The sequence below is a fragment of the Amborella trichopoda genome, chromosome 4, assembly GCF_054954075.1.
Source record: "Amborella trichopoda isolate Santa Cruz 75 chromosome 4, AtrichopodaSantaCruz75HAP2 v2.0, whole genome shotgun sequence".
In the NCBI taxonomy this organism is placed as follows: domain Eukaryota; kingdom Viridiplantae; phylum Streptophyta; class Magnoliopsida; order Amborellales; family Amborellaceae; genus Amborella; species Amborella trichopoda.
In genome coordinates, this window is record NC_142339.1 from 50,356,856 (window position 1) to 50,383,849 (window position 26,994).

Here is a 26,994-nt window from a genome sequence, read left to right on the forward strand (position 1 = left end):
GCTTCTATAAAGCCTAAGATTTATGAAAACAAAATAAAACCTTATTTCAAATCTTTGTCCCGGCATAGAAAATATCCATGATGGTTCTAAAATCAATTTCCAACACCAACAATAAAATTTGAATTGTAATTTTGGATTTGTGAACACTAATTTTTGGGGAGAAAATGATGGTCTAGATACTTTTTTATAATATACACTATTTTTAGAGCTTGATTTTTTTTTTTTTCACAAGCATAATTGTTCAAGTCGAGTGATCGATGTAAAGGTTTTCCAATACTTTAATTGTAATTTTGCATTGGTTATGAGGTGAGGCTTTACCTATTTTAATAGGACTGCCGCCTATGAAACCATTTTCCTTTAATAAATTTCTCATTTTTAAATAACCGATATTTGGATGGATATTCACACAATTTTCCGCTACAATAACATCGTTATATGTAAAGTTGTTTTATGATATGTAACATTGAGGAATATCAAATTCAACCCCAAAAACCGGACAATGTTTATATCAGTCCTAGGGCTCATACGTGGAAATGCGTTCCCTCTTAAAAATTTATTTATGAGGTGGATTTTAGATCTGATTTCTAAGGAATATACCATCGATATTCATGTGAATAAAAAAAATAAAAACTAAAAATAATAATTTATATAACAAAATATTTAAACCATTAACTTTTTTTTATTTTTCTAAAGAGGGAGCACCCTTTGCATCCATCCTAGTGGTCGACGTTTTATGCCTCAGGGGATGCAAATGTAGAAATACGTCCCTCGACGCATACTACACTTTTAAAGGATCAGCCAGTCGCTTCTCTCTCCCTTAATCGTCGTGAGGACGAAAAAACGAATTTCCCTTTCTGTTACACACAACCCGAAACCCTAATCACACACCTTCCATCTCTCTTCCCGTAATCCAACCTCGTTTAAGTGCCCTCCCCTCCTTCCTTTCCCGTATTCCCTTATTCATTTCTGAAAAACCCTAATTTTTTTTCTCTTCTTCTTCTTCTTCCCCTTTTTGATACCTAAAATTTTTACAGGAGGAACTCTGAGTCTAACCCTAACCCTAACCCTAATTCTTCTTCGTCTTCCTCTCCAATTCACTATTTTTTTTGCACGAATACTTTTCCATTGTTCCACTGTTCTAGATCCGAACGCATTTAATGGGCTCTGTTGAAGCAGAAGCACAAAGAAAACACAGAAGGTCACCTGAAAAAGAAGAAGAAGAAGAGGAGGGAGAGAGCACGCAAGCATCAAAGAGAAGAAAACACCATGGACGTCACCACCACCATCACCACCACCATCGAAGCAAGAACAAGCATCGGAAGCAGACAAAGGATTCCCAGCCTGTTACTGCCATGGCTGAAGATGATAAGGAAGAAGGTGAGATATTTGAGGAAGGAGAAATCCCTGGAGTGAAGGAGAGCATTTTAGTGGAATCAGAAATTGAATCGGGAGAGATAAAGCCTGGTGATTCAATCTTTGATGATATATCAACCAAGAAACTTGTGCAATCCTCGCCTTCAAAGGTATTGCTTGAATATTTGCAGTTTGTCACCGTTCTTTGTCTGTCATTAAGAATTTACTTTGTAATTGTCGTCATATTTTTATCCTGTTTCTTCTTGTTTTGAATTAACTCTTGCTATTTTAATTGAACTCATTCTCTTGTTGGATAATTGACCAATCCCAGCCTTCTCAAAAGGGTCTTGCTGTTATTTGCTTGTGACTAGCTGAACAATGTATGAATTGTTGCATGTTCCTTTCTTGTATTAATATTCTAAGTCTAGAAGTAGTTGTCTATCTCTCAAATTGGGTTGTTAGTCTAGTGGGGGGTCATATTCCTAGTTTTGGGATTCAATATTATGACTTAGGGCAAACTGGAACCGGTCTGATTTTCCTTTTTATCTTGGGGTTCTGAATATGATTAGCCTTTCAAAGAAGAAATGTTTAGTCCACTTTCTTGGGTCGTTGATTATTTTGGACATGGTGTACAGTTACTTTATTTTTCGTTAAGCATTGTTCTCTACCGTAGTTTACTTAATTAATCACTTTCTATTGTTTTTGACTAAAGAGATTACTGCATGTTGCTGGTACAAGGCCTTTAGTACTCATTTTTGGATGTTCATATTGGTGATTCTGTTATTTGGATGCTCACTTTACAGTCTGTTAAGTGGCATTTATGATGTTGGTGCAACACTTTATCCATGTATTGGGTCAAGATTTATTGCTGTTTGTTCTTAAATGGCATTGCATTGGCATATAATAAATATACCAGTTTGAATGATTAGCGATTAGCTCAGAATTGATGAAAAAAATATATGCTAGATCCCTAATTGTAAATGAAAAGGATATCTGTCTAATAAAGAAGACATTTGGGCCTTACTTGTATTGCTGATATGAGGGGCACTTGGGAATGCTATTATATAGTTGTTGTTGGCTTTCTTCCAAGTGATGTTTGACTTGTTGAAATAGACCTATCAGTGGATTATTTGGTGTATTGACCTTCTTCTTTGTCTCTGAAAGACACAGTAGACCCTGGGCTTTGATGATTGGAAATCTAAAGTGATCTGCTCCCTAGAAAAGCCACTATGTCTTGTTTAGGTAGCACATGGCACTCACAAGATCTGTTCTTCTATAGTTTTAGGTACCAACTTCAATGTTTGTGTACCCCATAGGCTTTGAAAGGAGTTTCTATTGGAGATTGGCTGATGGTGGGTCAAGAGTATTTGAAGGCCATCTGATATAGCATTAAAGAGGCCATCAAGCAAATTTTGGGGGATTTTTGGTGTGAGGATGTTCCTGTTTTTTTGTGTGTTTAACTTGATCTTTTTAGCCTTTTTTTTTTTTTTTTTAAACCAAAGTAGATGGGCCTTTTAGTTCTGTGGTGGATTGGAATGTTTGCGGCGACTCTTCTTTTTACACACTAAGGTGTTGCTTGGGATGTAGTGTTGGTTCTGATATTTTAAAAGAAATGTTTGAGATGTGGAAATGATCCAGCCCTAAAATGTGGTTTTGTTTTTCAACCTTTGTGGCATTTGTTGTCTCAAAGTAGGATCTTGTTATGTAATTTAATTTGAAGGTATAAGCTGATTGTCTTTGTAGCCAATTAGTTGTGATGCTTTTGAAAACTGGACTTGCCATTAAACTGGATAGGCATCTTGTATGGTCATTCACAGTGAAGTCTTAGTCGAATTGGTGGGTTTGATTGCATCATATTGACATCCCAAGTATATAAAGAAATTTGACAAATTTGGATGTCTTTTTCAATGCTCAATAGGCCCCTTATTTCTGGCCACTGGTGGCATTATATAGAAGTCCATGGTTCCAACAAAATGTTCAAAAATGTTCTTTGATATCTTTATAAGAAGTTTTGTTCTTAATAGTTTTGGATAGCAATAAAAGAACATATTTATTCTCTGTTGTTTCTAGTAACTTCCTTGAAAATCCTGGCGGTAAAATGTTACATCCTTATAGATTCTTGTGCTTATTTGTCATCTATTTAAAGGTTGTTCATGTCGATACCAAGGGTGATGAGAACATGGGAACTTTTAATTGGTATGAGAAGAATGCAGATGGTAAGGTTGAGATGAAGGTAAGAATTGGTTACAGAAATATTTTTTATGAACTGCAGTGCAAACTTTCTATAGTTCTTGAGAAGAAACTATGTGCAAATATGACGGGGGTTATGAAGCATTGATTCCATGGTATAAATGTTTTTGCAGGATGATGTTCTGAATGGAGAAGATTTAGAGGACTTATCTGCGGACACAGACACCGTTAAACTTCGCGGATGCTCTGTACATCAAGAAGATATTGGTCAGGGCTTCACACGTATTGATTCTAAATTGCATGATAAGGATGCCGAGTCTAGGAAAAAAGGGGACACCTTATTGAAAAACAATGCTAAAGATCTCAAATCCATGAAAAGAAAGGATGTGTCTTTTCAATATGATGACGTTTTTCAATATGATGACGTCCACATGAGGCAGCTATCTATTTGTAATGGGGAGACTCTGCATGGTAATTTTGAGGAGGGTGTTCATTCACGTAATGAAAGAAAGAATCGGGATGCCTACTCCAGCACTAAGATCTCCATCAATGATACAAGGATTGATACGAAGGAAAGATCGCCAGTTGCTAAAGAAAAATCAGCCTCCACAAAATATAGGATAAGTGATGCTGCTGAGGATATTGCCAGGAAGTCTCATGATGCAGAGCATAGATCTGCCAAAAACAATGAAAGAAGACACTCAGAGTCCATAGAACTTTGCAGGGATGGTTCAGTGCATAAGAAACATTCTCTTTCACCTGAAAGTTTCAAGGATGATCACGACAGAAGGGGCCATTCTCAATTAAAAGATAGGCAACACGATGATGTTTATACCAGGCATATGCCTAGCTCTCGTGATTCTATTACGGAAAGGGTGTCCCAATCTAGAGATCACAGGGTCAGATCTCGATCTTACGACAGGTATCATGATGATGACCATGGAAGGAACCGGTCAACGTCACGTGAACATGCTTATGAAAGGGCATCTCGATCTCGAGATACAACACATGACAGAGGCTATTCTAGAGACGTTTATGAGAGGATTTCAACATCTCACCATTCAAGGTCGTACAAGGATAGCAGTGATCTAGCAAGACGTTCTGTTTCAAGGGAAAACAGGAAGATTGATACTGATCGTGATAAGTTAGGGCATCATGTACTTGATACTAGAAGGGATCGTCATGGTAGTCGAGACCATGACAGAGGTAATCGACATGGCAGTCGAGATCTTGACAGATTGGAACAGCATGGTAGTCGAGACCGTGATAGAGGTGCAGACAGGGATTGGGTGCGAGATAGGGACGGTAGTCATAAAGATGGTGATGGGGTTTTAAGTAGACGTGGTGGGAGAGATGGTGGGCATGGAAACCGTGATCGTGACAGAGATAGTTATGGAGAGAGAGACAGGGACAGGGATAGGGATAGGGATGGCGATAGGGAATGGAATAGGCAGAAGACTATGGATATGGATAAGGACAAGGATAGGAATAGAGAGAGGAATAAGGATAGGGATCGAGACAGGGTTAGGGATAATTGGGATGGTAAATACGATGGACGTTATCACAAAGATCGACGTAGTGGTCGAGACCGGCCTAAGGATTCCAGAAATGAGAAGTCTGATGAACGGGAACGTGGCAGGGATGGTGTGATGAAGGATTCTCGTGAAGGCCCTGATAGCAGCAGGTAGATATTCAACCATGCTCTGACCTAAGTTGCATTGGAGTTATCATATTTAGGTATTCTTGAACGTAATTATACATGAAATTTATGTAGGTAACTTAGCCCAAAAATAGGAATATTTGCTTTTCTTTAATCAAATGGGGTCTTTTGCAGAGAGGATGATGCTGAAGAGGATTATGAAGAACGAATTGCACTGCAGCTAGCAGAGCAGGAAGAGGAAGATGTTGAGAGGGTGAAAGAGGAGAGCAGAAAGAGGAGGCAAGCGATTCTGGAGAAGTATAAACAGCAGCAGGCACAGCAACAAGCAGAGTTGCTTCAACATGATCGAACAGGAGGTGATGAGCTAGTCTTTGTTTTTTTCTTTGGAGATATCGACTTCAGAATTAAAACAATAAGTTGGTTGGGTTCTTTATGGCATACACTTGGTTTTTTTTTTTTTTCATTTTTGTTGAGTAGTTTTTGCCTTGCTAACACATATCTTGGACAGAGGAGGCATCAGATACTGATAAAGGGCAGGACGAGCAGTTGATTCAGGTGGTAAATTCTGAGGATAGTACAAATCCAGTTCGTGCTGAAGGAAGTAACAATAAGAATGATATATCAGATTTGCTTGTTGCTGATCCGTCATTCTCTCTGAGGAAGTCTCCTCTGCAGAATGGAAATTTGACGTCGGAGAGGCCATTGGGTGCTGGTGGACTTGGTGATGGTTCTCCAAAGGTTTGTAAAGTATTTATACTTCTAATTAAATTTTAGAATATGTATTTTTTTCTTTTTTTTTTTCTTAATCGAGAAATCAGGCTGTGCATCAGGAAATAGACTTGTTGTGTTTCATGATGTAGTAGTACATGCATGTGTTATGTGTCTGATTAATGTTGCCGTTATTGTGATTGAGTGGGAAGTGATTTCTTACACACTTATCTTAGAGGTTTCTTCAGGTGAAATATTGACTTGTTAATTGTTGTAGTAGCTTGTTGTGTCATGATCATGGCGTTCATGCTGCCATGGTCAATTGGTTTCAAAAGTTTGAAAGTATCTTATTGTGTTCATTTGTTTGCTTGGTGCAGAGTGAGAGGTCAGAAGATATGTTCTGTGATGATATATTTGGAGAATCACCTGCTGGGGTCCGTAAACCGGTAATAATCTTGAATATTTATATTCAATTGATTAATTGTTTGTTTTTTTGTTGGCTCTGTATAACTACTAGTACTCTTAATTCCTTGCTTATTACGCTTAGTTGTACATGATGCTGGTGCTTGTAATATGTTGTTTATGATGATGTGTCATCGTTTTTGATTAATCGATGCATGTTAGTTTTGTTTCACTTACTAGAGCAAGATTGTGCTGTTTTCGATTTGTTTTATGCAATTAGATGCCATCTCTTTTTTTTTTTATGGGTCGTACTTGCACATTAGTTCTGTTTCTATGCTGTTTCTGATGCCATTCTTGGCCATGAAAGATTTGTAGATTGTAGTCTCACATATTTCAAACTTTTCTTGAGTGATGCTGGTCAAATATGCACCATTGCACCACCTTCTAGAAAGTTTGTTTTACTATTGTGATTAGTGTGAAATTTACATTTTGAAGTACTTATTTTATTATAGCTGTTGTTCTTTAAGCCATGCTACGTGACTTGATTTGGATAGTGGTGTTCTTTTTCTCATCAATGACACGTGACTCATATTCCAACTTCCAAGTAATCAGTTTTATTACCTGTTTCGTATGCTGGATGGTCTTCAGTTTTTGTATATTTATGTGTGATAATTTTCTGGAAATTGTTTGTGGTGTATGCTTGGTGCTGTATGAACGCAGCTGTTCTTAGATAAGACAGGTGTTTTCTCAATGTCTGTGTTACACAGTTTAGCTGATGTGATTCATCCTAGAGGCAGAGAATACTTCTGCTTTATAGTCGGTTCTTATTTTCGTTTTCAGTTTTTGTGATTATTATTAGATCCCTGCCTCTTCCTGGTCAAGTTTACCAAATAAAGTTTGATTATATTATCTATACCATTTTGACTTAGGCTGTTGATTGTTTAGATACCGTATTCATAGGTATTCTAATTCATTTGCCCATGATTTTAGGGTAAAGGTGATGGATTGCATGTTGATAGGAGTGGACTTCATGACAACTGGGATGATGCCGAAGGATACTACTGTAAGTCCTCAATCTAGCACTCATTTCTCAATGGGTTTGGGTTTGTAAATGTATGTGTATGCATGGACTTTTTTAAGTTGTTCTAGACTATGCAATGTGTGCTTTCTATGAATATCTCGTGTGTAGGGTTTCTGTAATTTTAGTCAGATTTCTTTCTATACAGGTCACCGTATTGGAGAAGTTCTTGATAGCAGATACGAAGTTACTGCAGCCCATGGTAAAGGTGTATTCTCCACAGTCGTTCGTGCGAAGGATCTTAAAGCTGGGAAGGAAGAACCTGAAGAAGTAGCTATTAAAATCATACGTAATAATGAGACCATGTAAGTTTTATGTTGTATTTTCTTGTTGAAATAATTACTGGTGATATTTTTGAAAAATGTTCTGATCTGTTTCATAATTCCTATGACAAAGGTACAAGACAGGTTTAGAGGAGCTTATCATACTGAAGAAGCTGGCCGGGGCTGATCCTGAGGATAAGCGCCATTGTGTTAGGTTCATCTCAAGTTTTAAGTACAGGAATCATCTTTGTTTAGTTTTTGAATCACTTAATATGAATCTTCGGGAGGTTTTAAAGAAGTTTGGTCGTAATATTGGCCTTAAACTAACTGCTGTAAGGACGTATGCAAAGCAGCTTTTCATTGCATTGAAGCATCTTAAGAATTGTGGTGTCCTGCACTGTGATATAAAACCAGATAATATGCTGGTAAGCATGCTTTGTATCCTTCAATATTGAATTGAAAGCTTCCTGCTGGATTGAAGGTTATTTGTTTGTAGAATTGTTCTGAAACATTTTATGCGCATAGAGTAGCAATCTTGTGATAAAGTTGCAATCTTGTGATATATTTTTAACTTATTTTGTATTTACATGCAGGTAAATGAAGCAAAGACTGTGCTCAAGCTTTGCGATTTTGGTAATGCCATGTTTGCGGGCAAAAACGAGATTACTCCGTACCTTGTGAGTCGCTTTTATCGTGCCCCTGAAATAAGTAAGTTTTCTCTCTGATTGCTGAGCATTTCTTGTTTATGGTGGTAGGTCTTTGTTTTTTCTGTTAATTTTTTTATGGAGGACTATTGGGTGGTATCTGTGCATTTGTAGTCATGATCATGTTTGTTGCATTTGTAGTCATGATCATATTTGTTCTATTTTCTTGGGCACGATTTGGGTGTATATGCATTCTTTGATTTCCTCAGTGGGTATATGTGTACTTGCATGTGCGGGAAAAGGGAATTCATATTTTGTAGCTTGAGGAATCGGATCCAGATTATTGATTAATTGCTTTCCTTTCAGTTCTTGGGTTGCCATACGATCATGCTCTGGATATATGGTCGGTTGGTTGTTGCTTGTATGAGCTTTATTTAGCGAAGGTCCTCTTTCCTGGTCCTTCAAACAATGATATGTTGCGGCTTCACATGGAATTAAAGGGTCCCTTTCCAAAGAAGATGCTCAGGAAGGTAATGATTATCATATAGTTTCGTAGATCTCTATTTGGAATTAAGAGAATGGGAATTTGATTTTCAGTTTTCATTTATGAAAATCATGCACTTATTATTATTATTGACCATCATACAATAGATTGTGATACGTCTAATGTCTAATCTCTTAGTGGAATTTATGTGTCGTGTTCCAAAAGGTGTCTTCCTAGTTACTCATGTATCCATCAGCTGTGGAAGTTATGTAATCTGTGCTTGTTCAACTTTGTGTTCCTCGTACACCAATATTTATCTTACTGTCATTTTTATTCTCTTTTTTTTTCCTTGTTTTTCTCCTCCTTTATGGTGCTACTGCAGGGTGCTTTTACTGATCAGCATTTTGATCAAGATTTGAACTTTCATGCTACAGAGGAGGATCCTGTTACCAAGAAGGTAGATATTTCTTTCTCGAGTGGATTTTGGGTTTTGTTCATCTTGGTTTTGTTTCAACTGTGGTTACTAAGTAGAAAAGCCTTGTAAGACAGTGTAGAGCAAAGAAACGTACTACTTATTAAAAGAAGTGATCAAAGAAGAGTTAATTTGAAAAGTTCTTGTTCTAAGTGTATTCTATTTGTTGTGTTTGCAGACTATAAAGAGGATGCTTGTGAACATCAAGCCCAGGGATATTGGTAGTCTAATATCACCTTCCCTGGGTGAGGACCCCAAGATGTTGAATAATTTCAAAGATCTCCTTGAAAGAATATTTGTGTTGGATCCAGAAAAGCGAATGACTGTGTCTCAAGCACTGAGCCACCCTTTCATCACGGGCAAGTGAAAAATGATGCTGCTTTCCTAACTCCAGAATTGCTCTTGAGTTAGATATGTATACGTTTTATGTTAGTTGATTTTCATTTAATCTGACCAATGGACATTTGTCCTGTGTGTCGCCGTCTTCATGGCACTTTGCCGAGAGCGAGCGGTACAAGTTCCTGGCGAGGATGAACCGTGAAACTGATGATGTTGGTTCGAAGACCTTTCCTACTTGGCGGTTCTTATCAGTGGGGATGTGTTCTGTTCGATTGTAAGACAACTCGCCAAAGGCGTTTTTATCTCTTGTAAATCACTCTTTAATGATGAACTCTGAAGCTCTGTAAAATTTATGCCTCTCATGTTAAAAAATTCAACGAACTGTCTTATCTTTCCTTGGTGTTGGATTCACATTTTTCGAATAAATTATTATGTGATTGTAACTGAGCAAGATCAGATAAAAGCACCATCTTTGATTGAAGTCTCAAAACTGAGTTCTAGGATGTAGTCGATCTCTTTTATTTTTGAAATTTTCTAGGTATATATCCTATTGTGGCAATTGTGATTTGGCTGCTTGGAGTCTGGTATAGGTCTTGTTGTTGTTCTTATGTCGGTGTGTTTGGCATTTCAGTGTTATCACTTTCTTAATGTCTAGCATGTTCATTTAATTAAATAGGTTCCTTGAATCCTGGAGAGTCTAATTGTGTATTTCATTCAGGATGTCTTCCATTGCTCATGTGGCTAGCGATTCAGTACCTTAGATGCTAAAGGGCGGCATAAAGAAGGTACCCCTGGTTGAAGTCTGTATTGTGGTTTGACACATAAGCAATATTTTCGAAATGATTCCTATGGAGGATGATCCTTCCTTAATTGCTGAAGATGATGCCATTTTATTTGGGATGAGTTTTTTTAAAATATTTTATTTGCAATGAACTTGTTTTATTCTTTTTAGCTGCTTCCCTATTCTAAATGCAAACGGTGGTGACTTTTAGTTCGCTTGTTTATTCATATCAAATTTAAAAGGGGAAGCTAAATAGAATCATCCCATCTATACCCTCCACGTTTCTATTGACAAAATGTTTTTGCCTTCTTGTAAACTTTTTAATGTTTTTGCCTTCTTGTAAACTTTTTCTTCTATAAGCTTCATTCATGATCTGACCTGCATTTTCGTGGTCCTGGAGGCATTTGGACTGGAGATGGATGGGCTGTGGTCATTATGTTGCTATTCTGAATAACTTGGTGAGTTCACTTTTTTTATCCGCCATTTTTCTTGTGAGCTGTAATGTGTTTGTATAAGTAACTTATGAGCATCATGCATAAATGTTGGGGGTTTATACAGATTGCTTGGCTTAATTTTTCTCTGCATTCAGGCCAGTATCTGATGCAGCAGCTTGGTTTATTGATTATAAAACTATACCAAGGTCACATGAATTATTATTGGTTGATCTTTGAAATTCAGTTTTGAATTTAATGATGACTATTACAGTTCTAGTTTCTATACTCATAGATGATTACCACATTTGACCAAAACTTTTCATGGTTTCTCACTTGTCTTTGGCCCAGAAGGAAAATTATTACAATTGGACTCGTACTCAGATATGGGCCTGTTTGGTTGTTTCACTTCTTTGAATATATGCTTTAGGTAAATTTAACATGAAAAATATCGTGGGCTATATCTTGTCATTTTACATTTTCTGATTTCATTCTCTTATATTTTTTATAGCTGTTTTGGACCTTGGAATAATGATAAACAGCGATTCCTCTATTGATGTAGATAGGGACATTTGAATCTTTCGTGTTATATGCTACTGAAACTTGGGAGTTCCAATTTTGATTCAAGTTAATATATCTTCATCTTTTATATAAATGTGGCTTTAACTTTTTATTTTTGATAAGTATGATCTGACACGAGAAGTGCGTGAATGGGGTTATAGGCGAATGGCCATTTCCTGCATGTGCTCTTGGTATATTACGACGTCCAGGTGATGTATGTCTGACTTTCATTTTTAAAGAAAAAGAAGTTTATTATAACTAGTTCTTTTTGGGTAGTGTAGGGGTTTGAAATTACCATCCTCATCCTGCCTAGGAAAGTTTAAGAAATAGTAAGAAGCGTAATGCATTTAAAAAATGTTGGTGCTGTTGTATATAGTAAGAAGCAATGCACTTAAAAAATGTTTGTGCTGTTGTATTCCTTATGCACAAGTGTATTGTATGTTTCTTTGCCTGACCTTAGAATTGAAATGAGGTGTCTGGGCAGCATATCCTAGTCTATTGTGGGTGAGGTTCTAGCCTTTACACTGCATCAACTGCCTTGTATCCCTTGTATCATATGAGGTTGTATAATTGTACCAGGTTGTATAATTGTACCAGATTCCCAAGGATGTAACTGCAGGAATTTTGCATATGAAATGACACACATTGTCAAGGAATCTCATGCTTGTGGATTCTTTGTAATATTGCCAGATAAATGTGTGATTTGTTTAAGAATCTGCTTAATCGAGCTAGGAGGTGTCTATCTCGTGGTGCATTGCATTTGTTGGATTCTCAGTTTTCCATAGTTGAACAAACCTTGGAACTTGGGTGATGTTGCCTGGAATAAGATTGTGCTCTCATTTATGGGCCTTTAGTTATATCAACTCCACTGTTCTTTTCAGGTAATAAATGTGATCCTTTGACAGAGGAATCTTGTACTGAAGTGATTTTGAAATGCAATCTCGATGAGTTTAATTACAAGTCCTTTCTGCAATGTATCAGGACAAGAAAACAATGGTATTTGTGCTAGATATCCTTCCCAATAATGAAATGATCCAATGTGCATCTTAACTTAGCATCCATCTTTGTTTATCTGCACTATGGGTTTAACTCCATGTGTACTTTTAAACAAAGAATAATGAAGAAAATTCGATTTCTCAGTTTTGCATATTGAATAAGGAAAAATCCTGTTTTTACGAGAAGAAAGCTCCGTGCTATACGAAGCATTATCTGCTTGGTAGTCCAAATTCATCTATTTATATTCTCCTTGATTTTCTTCGTATTTTGTATTCACATATCATACCATCTGAATCAATCACGATCTCATAAATCTCCTCTGAAGCATGCAAAAATGATGACTCCTATGATGCTTTTATGCCCTTTAAGTGGTAGTAATACTTGCACAATACAGTCAGCCAGGTTCTTGGGTCCCATGACAATCTCCTTGTATGAAGCCCCCATCTTGTTTTTCATTTATATAATTGTAAAAGAGGCCTCAACCCTCACAACTCCTTTGAACTAGTTTTCTTCTATTGCAGCCTTTGAAGTTCTAATTTATGCATTTTAGCAGGGGCAAGATCCACATCTCGGTGCTCTTGGTCGCAAAGTGTAACTCCTGTATGATGCCTGTCCTTACCCAAATCCTTACTGCTGACATCGTATACACCATTCTTCTTCTTACTTCTTGTCTGCTTTTTATATTTTGGGTTTTTGCTGAGTTAGCTGGGGTTTGAACCTTGGGTGTTTTGCTGCAACCCTCAATCCTAGACTGCCCAGCCAGGAGGATGACCCCCATTGTGCTATATTTTGTTGCTCCATCCTGATGAGCTTGTCCACCTTGGAATTGTTATGTACAATGGCTCATTGTGTTTTGTTCCTTACTCTAAAGACCGATTATTGGCGGGGAAGTATAGGGTAAACATTATATGGATGCCTGAGCATCCACAAGCAACATCTACACTGTAGGATGGAGCCTTTTGGAGATGTGAGAAAGTAGGTATTGGTCGACTTGTAGCTCCTGTTTTTATTCAGTCTCTCTCTCTCTCTCTCTCTCGCAAAAATGCAAAATTCCAACCCTCCGCTTCTTTGTTTCTTCTTTGACGCATGTGTTTCCATGTCTCTCTTCTGATTCTCTTTCCTCATTATGTCAAAAGTCTTACCCCCCAAGGAGCCAGACTGTTTCCAGAAACTATCATGATACACAAAGTTTATTGAATAGGGAGTCGAAAATCTTATTTTGGATCTGTTAAACTATCATGATACACCAAGTTTAATGAATGGGGAGTAGAAAATCTCATTTTGGATGTGCTTTCTCTCTCCCTCTCTCTCTCACTCTCTCTCTCTCTCTCAGAAAAGAAAAGAAAATACGTTAGAATAGGGAATGTCTTCTCAGAACGCAAGAATCATCTGTACAGTAGCTTGAAAATTTAGAAAACTGAGAATCCATCCAGGAGAAACCCTAAAACTAATACGACTTAGAGCCAGAATGCGTGATTCCAATTGAACACACTCTGAAAAGGAAAATCCGAAACAACAAAATGAAGTGTAAAACAGAAGAATCAATGGGGTTCCTTATCCAATCGCACTTCTCTGTCAAGAATGCTACCTCCCCTTCGGGGGAGCTCAGGTGCTGATCAGGCTTGTCTGTATGTGCTACATTGTGGGTCATGTAACAAGGAGAGATTTACCCTATTAGTGATCTTAAGGAAATTAAATTTAAAAATAGGGGAATATCTTCCTCTGTAAATCCTGAAGTCTTTGTTTAAAGTTATTTTTAGCAAGTATTTTTCCATAATCGTTTGCTTTCTTCCTTTACTCTTCTTCTCTTTTATCTTATCAAGATAATATATTCCAGATATTCGTAGTTCCTGGTTTCATCTCATTATAATTTGTGGGAAGGTTTAGGCTTTGGGGTTTTTCATGGATTTGTGGTGGTCGGGGTTGGGGGTGCGTGGAGTGGGAGTGGATGAAGTAAAAGAGAGCCTGACCCTTCATACATGGAGGAGAGAGAAATATGGGAGAACCATCTTGTTCGAGGAGAATGTGAGCATGGACAATTGGGTTTGCAAGCTAGGGCAGAGAGAACAGAGCAAAAGCAAGGATTTTGAGTTTGCTAACCAGGAGAGAGAGATGGGGGGGGAGAGAGAGAGAGAGGGACATGTATAAAGGAAACTGGCTCTACCCAGTAAACCGGTAGTCTCGTTTGCATACTTAACCAAAGGGGCCATCTGACAGTGTCGATGCTACTTAGGGATGCTCAAGTGTCCACATATTTTCTAAGCAATACTTTCCCCTTAGACATATATGTTTCATTGTATGTTCTCTCCCTTATTGATCCGTTTAACTTGTCCAGATTCTAGTGAACTTCAGTTTATACCATAGCATATTCATTGTGATAATATCCGACCATTGTTGCAAAGCTGTCTCTCTATGAACTAGTTCAAGGTTTCATGGGCCTTGTAAATTTTTTTTTTTTAGTTTGAATGTGGCTGTTGTCAAAGTTATTTGTTGGTAATTCGGACATAAACAAGGTTGGATGCTTTGGAAGCTGTGTCCAATACTCTTATATTTCTGATTTGGACATAATGAGGGAAATAGTAAGATCATTGAAGGCATCTATGTGCTCTAAAGAAAAATAAGGGCTTGAATGCGTGGTGCTAGAATATGAGAAGAAAAGCTTGACCAGTTAAATTCTTCTTGAAGAGGAGTGAGGCTCTTGATGCCAACCTGTTTTTTTTTTTTTCTAAAAGGCATTCTAACTATCTAGAATGCTTAGGAATTAGCTTTCCCAAACTTCCCATTTTGATAGTGGTCCATAACTGCAAGGCCTAAAAACTCGTTTCAGTGGTTGTTTTGATTTTGTCCTTTATATGAGGTTTTGGAAATGTGATGGTGTTTGGCTTAATGGTTCCAAGAATATTTTGCCAAATGATAAAGGCGTTTTGCGGATTGGATAGAATGGTGTTACAATGCATTTGTCAAAGGATGTGATGTTATGGTTTTATGATTCGTTTGTTATTTTTATAGCACTGTATGACATCATCCTATGTTTAAGTTACAATTTTTTTTAGTGTGTATACCGTGCTTCCTCGGGAGCATACTATACATTTACTTGGGAGTTTTTTTTAATTTGAAAATTCGGGATCCATCTTATTATTACTAGATAATTATTTTGAATTTGAAAAAAAATTTGATTTTGAGATCTTGAACATCTAGATCATTCCCTTAAAAAATTGGATGGGTCCAGTGCAATCTTTGGATGCCCTTTTTTTAGGCACATAGAGAGTTAATTATTATATTTATTATATTTCTTCATTAGGTTGGTTGCTGGGTTCTAGAGATCGCATCCCCAAATTTTGGGATCTCAAAAATACTCCTAGTGTAAGTTTTGCTGGAGGGAGTAGATGGATGTGGGCGTAGGAAATCTTTGCCTTTTTTTTTAAACACTATTTAAGTTCTATATTTTCCTCATGTTTTGTGCCTCTTGAGTTTGATCTAAGAGTATTGATATGAGATGCAGCAGTGACGAATTTCATAGACCTTCTATTTGAATTAAGATATCTTAATAAAGTATGTGTATTAATTGTCTTCATGGCTTTTTCTTGAAGAATGTAGATTCTGCCTTGAAATTATTTGTTACCTGCATTAGCTTAATCTTGTTAAGAAAGAACGTAGAAGCTGGTTTCTGAGCACCAGGCCAGAATATCCCAATGATGCTGCAGCAGGCAGATAATTTATAAAAAAAAATGTGTAGCACCCTAGAAGACCTATAATTTTTTTCACGAGATTCATGATCATGGTGGGTGAGATGATGGACCTGTGAAGTTCTGAATTCTTAATCCATCTCCAAGATGGAGTTTGGGACGTGGACACGGTACCTACCCTTTAGATGTTCCATCCCTAGATGGTTCTAGATGCAATGTAACTTTTAGCTAACTGGTTTATATTCTATCACATCATGATTTGTATTTTTTGAAATGTGGTTGATAGTATTGCTTTAGAGTGGCTCGTTTAAAAATCGGATGCTGCTTTGGAATTTATTTCATACAATAGCATTTGTAATCTTGAGTTGAAAGCAGAGAACTCTTTGTTGCTTTCTCTACTTTTATTTTACCGATATTGTTGGTGGGGATAATGTGATTTCCTTTACTGGAAATGAGTTGGTGTAATGAAATCTCGAATATGTTGACTCTTTTTCTAATCCACTCTATAGGGATAAGAGATGGGATTTGTATCTATAAGGTTGTGTGCTCCTTCCATATCCAGTCTTTCACTGATTGATTAGTGGATGGCAGTGAACAATGAAATCATGCTTCTCATGCTTGGATTTCTCAAGCTGCCAATAGCTGTGTCACTTGCCAACTGGCTCTTTGAAGTTCAAGTCCAGCAGTAGTTCTCTTGGGCTAGTGGTGTTTCCTTGTTTTATTTGGATTTGAATACATCTTGGATGTGGTCAGGACGATCGGCAGACGGCAGCTGAACCCAATCGGCTCCATTCACATGCTTCATGTAAGTAAATGGAAGGAGATAGTTTCGAATCATGAGAAAGTGATAGCGGAGTTGGTGTTATGGGTTTGTTTTCTCTATTCACTGATGAGTTTACTATGACAATTAGGGGATGGAGGCTGTTGGCACTTGATGAAACAATATTGGGGACTTGCTGATCCAACCCCTAGGGGCAATTGCTATCCCCTGCTCCCCTAATACCCATTTGACCTACATCCCTTCCCTCTCTTCATTTCCCTTTTTGTTCCACTGTATGGCCAAACCATGCATATTAATTCACACTTTGCAGTTGAATGAATAAATTGTTGGGAGGGGTTTGGTAGGGAGTTGGTGGAAGAGAAGGAAAGGAAAGGCTCTTTTCTTGAAATGTAGAAAGCATTAATAGCGAACTTCTAAAATTCATTGGTTGTAGGAGGTATGTGAGATTTTACGTAGTGTGTGTGGGAGAGATAGGGAGAGTTCCATGCATGAAGGGTTCTATTTAACTGAGATTCTGAGAAGCTTTTGTGCTTTTCTGTTTCTTATCTTCCCATGCTTTCTCTCATTTACATGCTTCCCTTTTAGGTTCACTGCGGTGTGCTATATTTTATTGGGTGATGTGATCCACAATCATTGCACTGCAATTTATGTATGTTATTTTGTTTTTTGTGTTATAGAAATGAAAATTTAGATTTTGAGTAAATGATAAAAACAAACCAAACTATGTATCAAAGGCCAGCTTTTGACCCTTTATCTATTGATTGCGCTGGTTCATGTGGAAACCATCACTATATGTTACTTCGTTTTTATGCTTTTTTTATACTATTGATTACATTTTGTAAATGTTAAGATTCACTTTTTAGGACTTGTAGTGAACTAGTAACTTATCTACAAAGTCAGAAGGGATAATATTAAGTCTATCAACAATATTAGTGTGTGCAGCAATGACACGTCTGGAAATGGAGCTATGTAGAAAAGATGCAAGAGGTTGGTTTAGAGGTAATTTGGGATTTGAAGACATTACTGTTGCATAATGGGAGCTGGATTGTGAGCACGGGATTGCTGTTTGCTAGAAGCTGCTTCACTAGGGAGCACCATGGAGTTCTTATGCAATAAATTTTGCAAATGTATAAGTACTCGAAATTGGTTTTGGTACTCAGGTAGTTATGTTAGTTTGGTCTTGACACTTTTGTTACTGGAGTTCTCTTGTGAACAAAAAATATGCTTGAGTTCTCTGCTGCATTTGGTTTAGAATTTAAGTGTTCCGCCTTCTTTAAAGCCCAAAGTTTACCTTGTGATCCATTTTGTGGTTCCCACAATGGAGAGTGCCGGAGAAAATGTGGGGTTCTTCCTTGACAACTTTAGAAGGAAGGGTTTTCCAAGAAAACGGGGAACACATTCCCACAAGCTTGGGAATTCATTGTCAACAAGTTTGTTCTTCCAAATTGCAAAACCCTGTTCAGGGTGCCAGAGTGCCACCTTAGTTCGAATATTCATCCCCCAAAAGAAAAAGATCCAGTAACTATGGTATGGATTGCGATGCTTCTTCTCGTGGGGAATGATCTACTGGAGGGATATGGGGTTGCATTTCATTTGCGTATCGACAAAGGGGATTCCTTGATCAGAGTGGTTTGTTGATGGTTGGCAATGGCAAAGTGTTTATGGTTTGATCGATGGTGTTAATATTGCGAGGAGTACCTTTGAGTTGTGAAATTGTTAATAACATGCTACTCTTTATATAATGGGAACTTATTGTCTTTTATATTACTTTGCACGGTATTCTTATTTTGAGAGATAAACAAATGTCACCCGTGAAAAGGCAGCCAATGAAACTTGGACGTTTCTACTTTGGTTGTTGTAATGTGGCTGACTAGTTTCTCGGGATTTACCTCAACCTCAAAAATACATAACTGAGGCACATGGACTTTGATGTTGCTCTCTAATTGTGTAGCACAACATTACGCAACTCTCCGAGAATTCAGAGCCCTTCATGTATCCAATGTGATCCTATGCCTTGTTTTCATTCTTTAATAATTCTCGAGGTTCGACAGCATACTCGGGGCAGGACACAGCTTTGTCACAGTATTATCAACGAGACTCTTCTGGGTTTTTTTCAGAAAATAATAGTAAAGTATCTAACTCTTGTGAGTCTTAAATTGTATAGCACGACACTCTGGGCTTTCAGGTCAAATGGATTCAGGTGAGTCCTTAGTTGACTTGTGTTGTTTTAAAACCTTGATAATCCTAAGCACTGTATAGCCTCTGGTAGAAGCTTTCTCAGTGTTGGGACAAACTACAAAATAATGGGATACTGCAATTAGGCATTAAGGAGAGAGAGTGAGTGATTGGGTGCCCAACTTGAAAGACATCTACCTTTGGGGATGTATAACGTGCCTATGACGGATAGAGGAAGAATTTATGCTTACTTATGATAGGGATATACAGAAAGCTATAGCCTCTTAGAGGTTGCTCACTGCTTAATTGCATTGAGATTGAGTGACATTTTAAGGCTAATGGAGAGGGTTCTCTTTTCATTGGGTATCTTCAACAACGGTGCTTCAACTCGAAGGAATACCCTGTGATGCACTAATAGATATAAAAATTGTTATTTTAAGTTTATCGCGTGAACAACAATTTGCTCTATAGGCCTTGAATTTGAGGAATAGCTTTTGATATGACTGAAGTAAGTGTTGGGAACTTGACAACTGTACCATGATAAGGATAGTGGGATGTTGTCTGCATTTGTCATTTTTTACATTAAATTTAAATGTTTATGAAGGAAATTTCGGTGTTGCACTAATAGCTAATAAGATGAGCGAGAGTGGACGTAGGTGGGCTGACCATGTGATGCGCAGATCTAGTACAACACCTATAGGAGGTGCGAGTTGGTTCAAGTGGAAGGCTCAAAAAGGGCAAGGGGTAGTCTTAAGAGGACATGATTGGAAGTAGTGAGAAAACATATGGGGACTTATGGCCTCACTAAGGGTATGGCCTTTAATAGAGCAGAATGACAAATCAGGATTCATGTTGCTGACCCTCATTAGTTGGGAAAAGGCTTTGACGATAATGATGAAGGAAATTATTATTAGGGCTTGTATACTATGAGAGCATTTATCTTTGTTATTAGGAGGTCACAAATACAATTAGCCATTAGATGACAAATTGGATGGCTTGGGGTGTGACACAAAGTTTGAGAAATTTTTTGTTGAATTTTGAACCTAGTTAATGACACACTCACAACAATCATCCAATTTGAAATCCAATGGACACGATTGATTGTGACCTCCTTGTACCAGAAGTAAATGATTTCTTTGTATGCTTTTCCATATTATTATATGTATGTGAGTATTCTTTCTTGGCCAATTGGTATCATATTGTTTTGTAAGAGAAGAAACTTCTTGTAATTTACTTCAGACTTTCAACATGTTATTGATCATTAGTTTTGTCATTCATGCTACTGTTTTTTGGCATGGATGGTGAGAAACAATCAGCTTGATAAGTGGTGCCTATTTTAGAGTTGTATTGGATGGTGTGGCTGCTAAAGAATTACTTGGATCTTAAGGCATTTAGACACAGAACCAATTAATTGTTGAGTTAGAATTTTGATGGAAGACATATCCATATGGTTTTGGATCCTTTATCGATGGAGGATTTAGACTGGGTTGAAGATTTTGAGTTTATTCAGGCAATATACCATTCAATAATTTTGTGAGATGAACTATTTTGACATTAATGTATGACTCAGAAAAAAGCTACTTGCAGGATGAGTGGGATGTGTGCTAAATGTTTTAATCTTTTGTGCATGTAAGGATCATTAAGAAGGCATGTAGCATGAGGGACACTCTGGTTGGCAACCTTGCCAATATATTGAGTTTTGGGCAAGGGCATTAAATTTTCTTGTACCATAATTTCTTTTAACTAATGAATTTATCTGATTACAAAACTTATCATGAACATGCTTTAACTACGAACCAGGATTTACTAACACATATTTTAGTCTTTTCCATGTCAAATGCAAGATTGTCGCATGTTGACAGTGATCCATGTTAGCACGACATTTAGGCAAGTTTAACAAATATTCAATTTAAGTAAATGGGACATTGGCGACTGGTTGTTAGACATAAAACTGATGCTTAACTGTAGTTTCTGTGGTGTACTTATTAGGACACCAACAGAATATGCTTGATCAAGTATATTGAGGTGTCTGAACTCTTCAGGAGGATAATGTCATCAAAATTTTTGAATTATGGATGAGAAGCTATGAAGAAATATTCTTTGTTTAGGGATGACCCTTACCCAATTGCCAGCCTTATCTTGAATTTTTTTTTGAGAGGCTTCTTGTTACTTAATGTTTTATTTGTTTGTTAGAGGATGATATCCCTTGTGAACTCTTTATCATCTTGGCCTTGATTTGGGGGGATTAAGAAGGGTAGGCAGAAATTGTTGTGTGGGTTGTGCACCCTTTGCGTGGAAGTATAGGGGAGTATGCAATGTTGGGATTGTAGAGAGAAAAAAGTCATGTGAGGTGGATCGATACTTCGATATTTGTATGTGCTTATGGCCTGGTTGCACAGGCCACTTGCATGAAGTAAGTGCCACAGTTACACTCTTAACTTGAAAACAGAAAACTGGAAGTTTGGTCTGCCCCTGCTATTTCCCCAAAATGTGCAAACACACCCTTAATGTACCAGTGTACTCGAATTAGTGAATACTGAGGTTTTTGTGAGTTCAATTGACGAGTGCTAAATTATGCATTCATATCGTTATGTTTCTAAATGAACGAGATTATTAAATATTATATCACCGAACTGTTTGCATCATGGCAGGTCTTGGCTTTAAACCTCCGTCTTATAAATGAGGTAAAAGTTTATATGAGGTTGACATCTTAGAATGTAGAATTACGATGCATCTCAAAAACCTTTTGAAAAAGGTTGTTTTGATGTTGGTGAAAGATTTAATTCATCATCTTGATATCGATATCGAGATGCGTAGATATGGAGAAAGGAGATTTCAAGTCCTAAAAATAGTACCTGCGTTACATTATCTAGAGCATCCATGTTTAACATTTTCATGCTTTTATAGATCTGCTTGATTTGAATCTTTTTTGGAGTGTAAAATTTTATGATGGGAGAGATAAAGACATTCTTGCACCATCTTCAGAATTTTCGACACTAAAAAACCAAAAATGCATTTCATGATAAAGTTTGGAGATGCACCTTTGATTGTTTGATTGTTTAAGGTTGCAACCCTATGCAACCATACCCGATAAATAAAGCTGACTGTCCGAAATAACAGTTGTAATACTGTGGGGCTGTTATTCTGATTTATTTGATATTATCATGGTTATTGACGGCATGCCTTGTGTGGAACTATCTAAATTATGGGGGAATAGTGTCATATGACCTGTAACTATGGAGGCTGAGGAGGCTATGTAATATCTTTTTGTGCTTTGGTGCTGTATGTCATAATGTATGTATCTGTGTGTCAGCATCTTTAGATCATGCTAAAGGTGTGACATGATATAATAAACGTTGATGACGCACGCAGTGGGTGCTTTGATAATTTATAATATGATTCTTTATAATAGTTTGTGAAAACTACCAGGATCAACTATCATTCCATATAGGGGGGAATTAGCTGTCTCAAAATTTTAACAATTTCAACCTCATTTGTAAAATACAGTTGCCATCTTATCTTCGACGTTAATTCTACTTCAGAAATTTGGTCACCAATTATGCATAACTATAAGGAGCCTAGATGAAGAACAATGGTTTCATGCGGGTTGGACCGCATTTCTACATTATGCAGTCCACAGGTATTAAACATTTATCTGAAAGATGAAAGTTACAATTGTTTTTACAATTGTTTTTAGATGGAGTGGTCCATCTAAAAACAATTGTAACTAACTGTCCAATTGCTCTCTTAATAATTATTATGTCTAGTTTTTAATTTTTTATTTTATTTTTATGTTCATGATCTCCATGGTAAATATTTTATATACTCTAAAAAATTAGGATCAAATGGAATTAAAAAATATATTTATTGCCAAGCCGGGGTTTCTACAATATGCCGGCTGGCTGCATGCAAACTGCGCCCCTAGATGAAAGTCGAATTATGAAAAATGCAATTCATGTGCCTTTGATATACGAATAAGCAATCATATCTACTTTATATGTGAATAAAGAAATCGTGACCATATTACACTCGCTCTCCAAAACCAATTTCATCCATAAAAAAATGCTTTCCAGGACCTAATAAGTTTATTTTTCAAAACCTAATAAACTTTCCAGGACCTAATAACCTAATAAACTGAATGTTAAGGTGGCACAGAAAATTAATATGGACTTTAGCATACACTTGGAATGAGTGGGTCTGATTTCTTGGGCTTTTTGTTCAACTCTTTGTCAATTCCTCTGAAGCCACTAGTGTGGTTTCAGAGGAATTGCTTTTATGAAAGTGCCCCAAATATGGGCTGAAGGTTGTAAAAAGTTAGAGACGAGGAGAATCATGTTGTACTCCTGCGGTATCGGTCTGCTACTGCAGGCTTCAAAGCAAATACAAGAGATGTCCATATGCGCGGTTCTAAATAAAATAGGGAAATTTAGAATGTCAGTATTTCTCACATTTAATGTTAAGAAACCTTCTAAAGGTCACTACTATCGGCTCTAAAGCGTCTAGTTGAATAAAAAACTTGACCTACCGAGAAGCCCCAGAATAGGGTCGCTGGTCGGAACTCTGGATCAGTAGAAGTGGGAGGCCTCGCAATTGGAAGAATACAATGATGCTGAACCAGTGTTGGAAAAATTGATCCGGAATGTTTAACTAGATATGGGCACGGAAGCGGTTCAGTTGGCTGGATTAGCTGTTTTATTCGGGTAGCACTTAGGTGGTAAAAAAAGTGCTAAAAAAAAAAAAAAAAAATCTACTAAAACATAAAAAGTAAATCTTAAGAATGATTAAGGGAAGTTGAAAATTAATAAAAAAAAATGAATTTTAAATAATTAGTTTGTGTTTAGATGTATTTTTGAAATTTTCTAAAAAAAGGATGGGGAAAATATAAAAATAAATATTAATGGCCAAAATAAAACGAAGATAAAAGGATGGAGAAAGAAGTCGTTGACAACTCGGCTAGGAAACTAAATAGGCTAGAAATGGAGATCTCACTTCCTAGAAGGAAAACATTCCTACACGACAAGGAAAGTGGCCTTCAGCAAAGTCAAACCTGTCTTGGGCGCTAACCAAGAAGCAAAACCCTCCAGGAAAAAAGAAGACCAAACCCATTATTCAGTATTATTGCAACTCTTAAAATCTTCACTTATTCTCCACAAGATTGAGAGAGTAGATATCCCTTTTCAATTATTTTTGGGAAAATTGTTTCATGCGGGCTGGACCACATGACTACATATGCGATCCAAAAAGTGTAAAGCATCCATCTTAAAAATGGATGCAAATAGGTGTTCCATCTAAAAATAATAGAAATTAACTGTCCAAATATTTTTTTACTAGAATTATTATTTTTATTTTTAAAAAATTATTTATTTATTCATATTCATGATCGTCATATTAGAGACTACAAATCCTTAAAAATTAAGTACAAAAATCCATCACAAAAATAGATTTATCAATAAGTCCGCATTGTCTGCATAAAAACCGGGTCCTTATTTTTGACCTAACAACAAAACGTCCAAGTTTTGGACACTTCTCTGTATCTTCGAGTGAATGACCTGACACAAAAAGAGTGGTTTATGCGTCGGGGAATGCACAAGTTCACCCACCGCCATCCGACATCGTTCTTAAAGATGAATGTAGAGTGGTCGTTCCTCCAAAAAAAAATAAAAAATAAAATAAAATTCAACGGTCTAAATTTTTTTAAAAATATGCCATTTTTTTATATAGGAAAATAATTCGATAGGGCTTCAGCTCTATTAAAACAAGTAAAGTCTCATCTCATAACCCATTGAAAATTGGAGTTCAAGCAATAGAAAACCTTTATAACAATCATCTTGGCTTGAACATTATAATTGTGGAAAAAAATAAGATTTCAAGTTCTAAAAATAGTGTCTATTGTAACAAATTATTTAAGACGTCCATTTCACCCTAAAAATAAGTGTTCATAGATTCGAAAGATCTATACCATTTCTTGAGTGTCGAATTTCATTGTCATTGTAGGAAATTGATTTTAGAGCCATCATGGAGATTTTTGTTGCCGAAAGTGCTTTCGGGATGAAGATATACGGTAAGGCTTTATTTTGTTTCATATTCCTTTGCCGAAAGTGCTTTTGGGACGAAGATTTGCAGTGAGGCTTTATAGAAACTTCATCCTTTTATATATTAATGATATTTATATTAAATATTACATGTACCTACAAAATTAAGTCATTCCTGGATCGTTGAAGAGGAGACACATATCTCCATGAGTGAAGGACACATAAAAACCATGTCCTTGTGTATGAGGAACAAGTGATAAAGAACATTATGGTTTGGGGCACGCATATGATTTTTTTTTTTTGTCCTTTTTTAAGTCCAACGAGCACGCATGTGATTTTTTTTTTCTTTTTCTTTTTTGGAAAAATTATGTCTGTACCATTTTATTTGACCATTATTACGTGATAATCCAAAAATATGTGACATATGCGGAGGTCTTTGTCCGCCCGAGTTTTTATATATTTTTTCAAGTTTGTCTTTGGTTCAATGTTTTAAACATTGGTCACGTATGAAATTCATTTTTTTGATTTTGTGACCACCTTAAACCTTCAAAAATCTAGGTCTAAACGCACTTTGATTTTAGACCTTCAACATCAGACCGCCTTAAACCTTTAAAAAATAAGTCTAAATGCGGTCCGATGTTTAAAACATCGGACCGCCTTAAAACTTAAAAAAATGAGGTCTAAATGGACAATTGATGTTACCAAGCCATCTGATGATTAAAAAATCGGACCAGGGGGTAAATTTGTCAAAAAATAAAAAAAATTGAGCGGCTTGTACTTCTGAGTAGTATTTTGGGCCCTTTTCGTTATAATGGTTTTAAAAACCGGTATGAACGTAAATTTCCCCTTTTTCTTTTGACTCAAAGGATCTGGATGCAATTGATAATTGATGTATGACGAACAAATTAGAGTGAAAAGAGGACTTTTTGTGGGCTGCTTTACACTTTCTTTATATCTCTTCTTTACAATAGCCTCATGTGTCACCTCCTTTTCCTATCTTTCCTCCTGCCTTAGGGCGTCATGGAAGCCATGGTTGCAAGAAGCCACAGCATCCACAACTGTAGTACTTCTCATGTTTGTTTGAGGCTGGGGCAACATCGTCTTGTAAGCCACCGAAAACATCTGCTTTCAAAAAATGTCAATTTGATGTTGCTTTGTAGAAGGGCCCATGTAATCAATCAAATGGCAGCAGAAGATGAGTCTTTGACAGCCCACTTTTCCATAAAACAAACGCTCCCATAAAACTTATCCTAGTCTTGTTGGTACTGGTTGCGTAAACACTGATGGATTCCTAATAACAATGGACTCCCTATGCTAACATGATTCTTATTAGCTTTAGGAATTCTCTAGTTAAAGAATACACCTTCATTGGTGGTTGTCTTCCATACCTTTAGCTGCAGTTTATGCGATGATTAAATGAACAGTTGTAATCTTTGCAATTCAACTAAAATTTTCTTGATAGTGTTCCAGGTAGTTTGAGAAAATCCTTCAGCCACCACCCATGCGTTGGAGCTCTCAATTTCAGCATTAGATGTACATTTTATTTTCTAAACCACTTGCAATCAATTGCTTCTTGCCATTTGGAAGATGAACCAAATTCCGTATTTGGTTCTTGTATCAATCTCTTCTTCTATAACATGTTGTCGCTTTGGACTACCTCTTACTTTTTCAATGCTCTTCAGCTCATGGTTATCTTATGACATGCATTATGTATATATATTGCATGTTGTACACATGATAATCATTGAGTCTTTTAAATGGATAAGTTGCCTTTCTAGATACCGCTTAATTTGTTCTTCAGTCTTGAGTAATTTTCTTCTCTTTTTACAATATGGGAGCTGTCGTTTTCTAACTTAACTTTGGATCTTCATTGGATGTCTGAGACTTTTCTTTTTCTTTAACTTCTTGCATAGCTTGATGCCATTGTGCTTATTTATTGAAATTCATATCTCTGCATT

General features: G+C 36.8%; 2 protein-coding genes across 33 annotated transcripts in view; both read left to right on the plus strand.

Moving 5' to 3' along the window:
- Positions 1-856: 856 nt before the first annotated feature.
- Positions 857-26,890, plus strand: LOC18429061 (Protein kinase superfamily protein). Of its 30 annotated transcripts, none has more exons than XR_016054677.1 (18): positions 857-1,523; positions 3,500-3,586; positions 3,717-5,227; positions 5,378-5,559; positions 5,712-5,941; positions 6,289-6,357; positions 7,304-7,376; positions 7,540-7,696; positions 7,788-8,079; positions 8,248-8,362; positions 8,665-8,828; positions 9,165-9,239; positions 9,433-9,867; positions 10,312-10,378; positions 10,775-10,832; positions 22,512-22,644; positions 24,999-25,065; positions 26,507-26,890. XR_016054677.1 is itself a non-coding variant. In XM_088865520.1 (13 exons), exons 1-13 carry the CDS (start codon positions 1,158-1,160, stop codon positions 9,619-9,621), a joined length of 3,510 nt encoding a protein of 1,169 aa, XP_088721646.1. In that variant the 5' UTR covers positions 857-1,157; the 3' UTR covers positions 9,622-10,083. The 30 variants fall into 30 exon arrangements, 4 of the variants coding, with proteins under 4 accessions (XP_088721646.1, XP_088721647.1, XP_088721648.1 ...); XR_016054680.1 differs by having other exon boundaries at positions 26,499-26,692; XR_016054679.1 differs by lacking the exon at positions 26,507-26,890 and adding an exon at positions 25,206-25,321.
- AHP2 (Tat-binding protein 1(Tbp-1)-interacting protein (TBPIP)) overlaps positions 10,312-26,994 on the plus strand; it is a 32,734-nt gene continuing 16,051 nt past the window's right edge. Inside the window, exons 1-2 of one of the 3 annotated variants that reach the window (XM_088865525.1) lie at positions 10,312-10,378; positions 10,775-10,832. The gene's annotated coding sequence lies outside the window, so the exon portion shown is untranslated. Of the gene's footprint in view, positions 10,379-10,774; positions 10,833-22,519; positions 22,645-24,996; positions 25,066-26,994 lie in introns of those variants that run through there. The other 2 variants (XM_088865524.1, XM_088865526.1) reach the window with 2 other exon arrangements.

Bases quoted from the DNA above. Each gene is read 5' to 3' on its own strand.
- LOC18429061 (XM_088865520.1), top strand. From the start codon at position 1,158: ATGGGCTCTGTTGAAGCAGAAGCACAAAGAAAACACAGAAGGTCACCT. The intron at 5,942-6,288 runs GTTTGTAAAGTA...TGCTTGGTGCAG, and splicing joins TTGGTGATGGTTCTCCAAAG to AGTGAGAGGTCAGAAGATAT. The intron at 8,080-8,247 runs GTAAGCATGCTT...ATTTACATGCAG, and splicing joins TAAAACCAGATAATATGCTG to GTAAATGAAGCAAAGACTGT.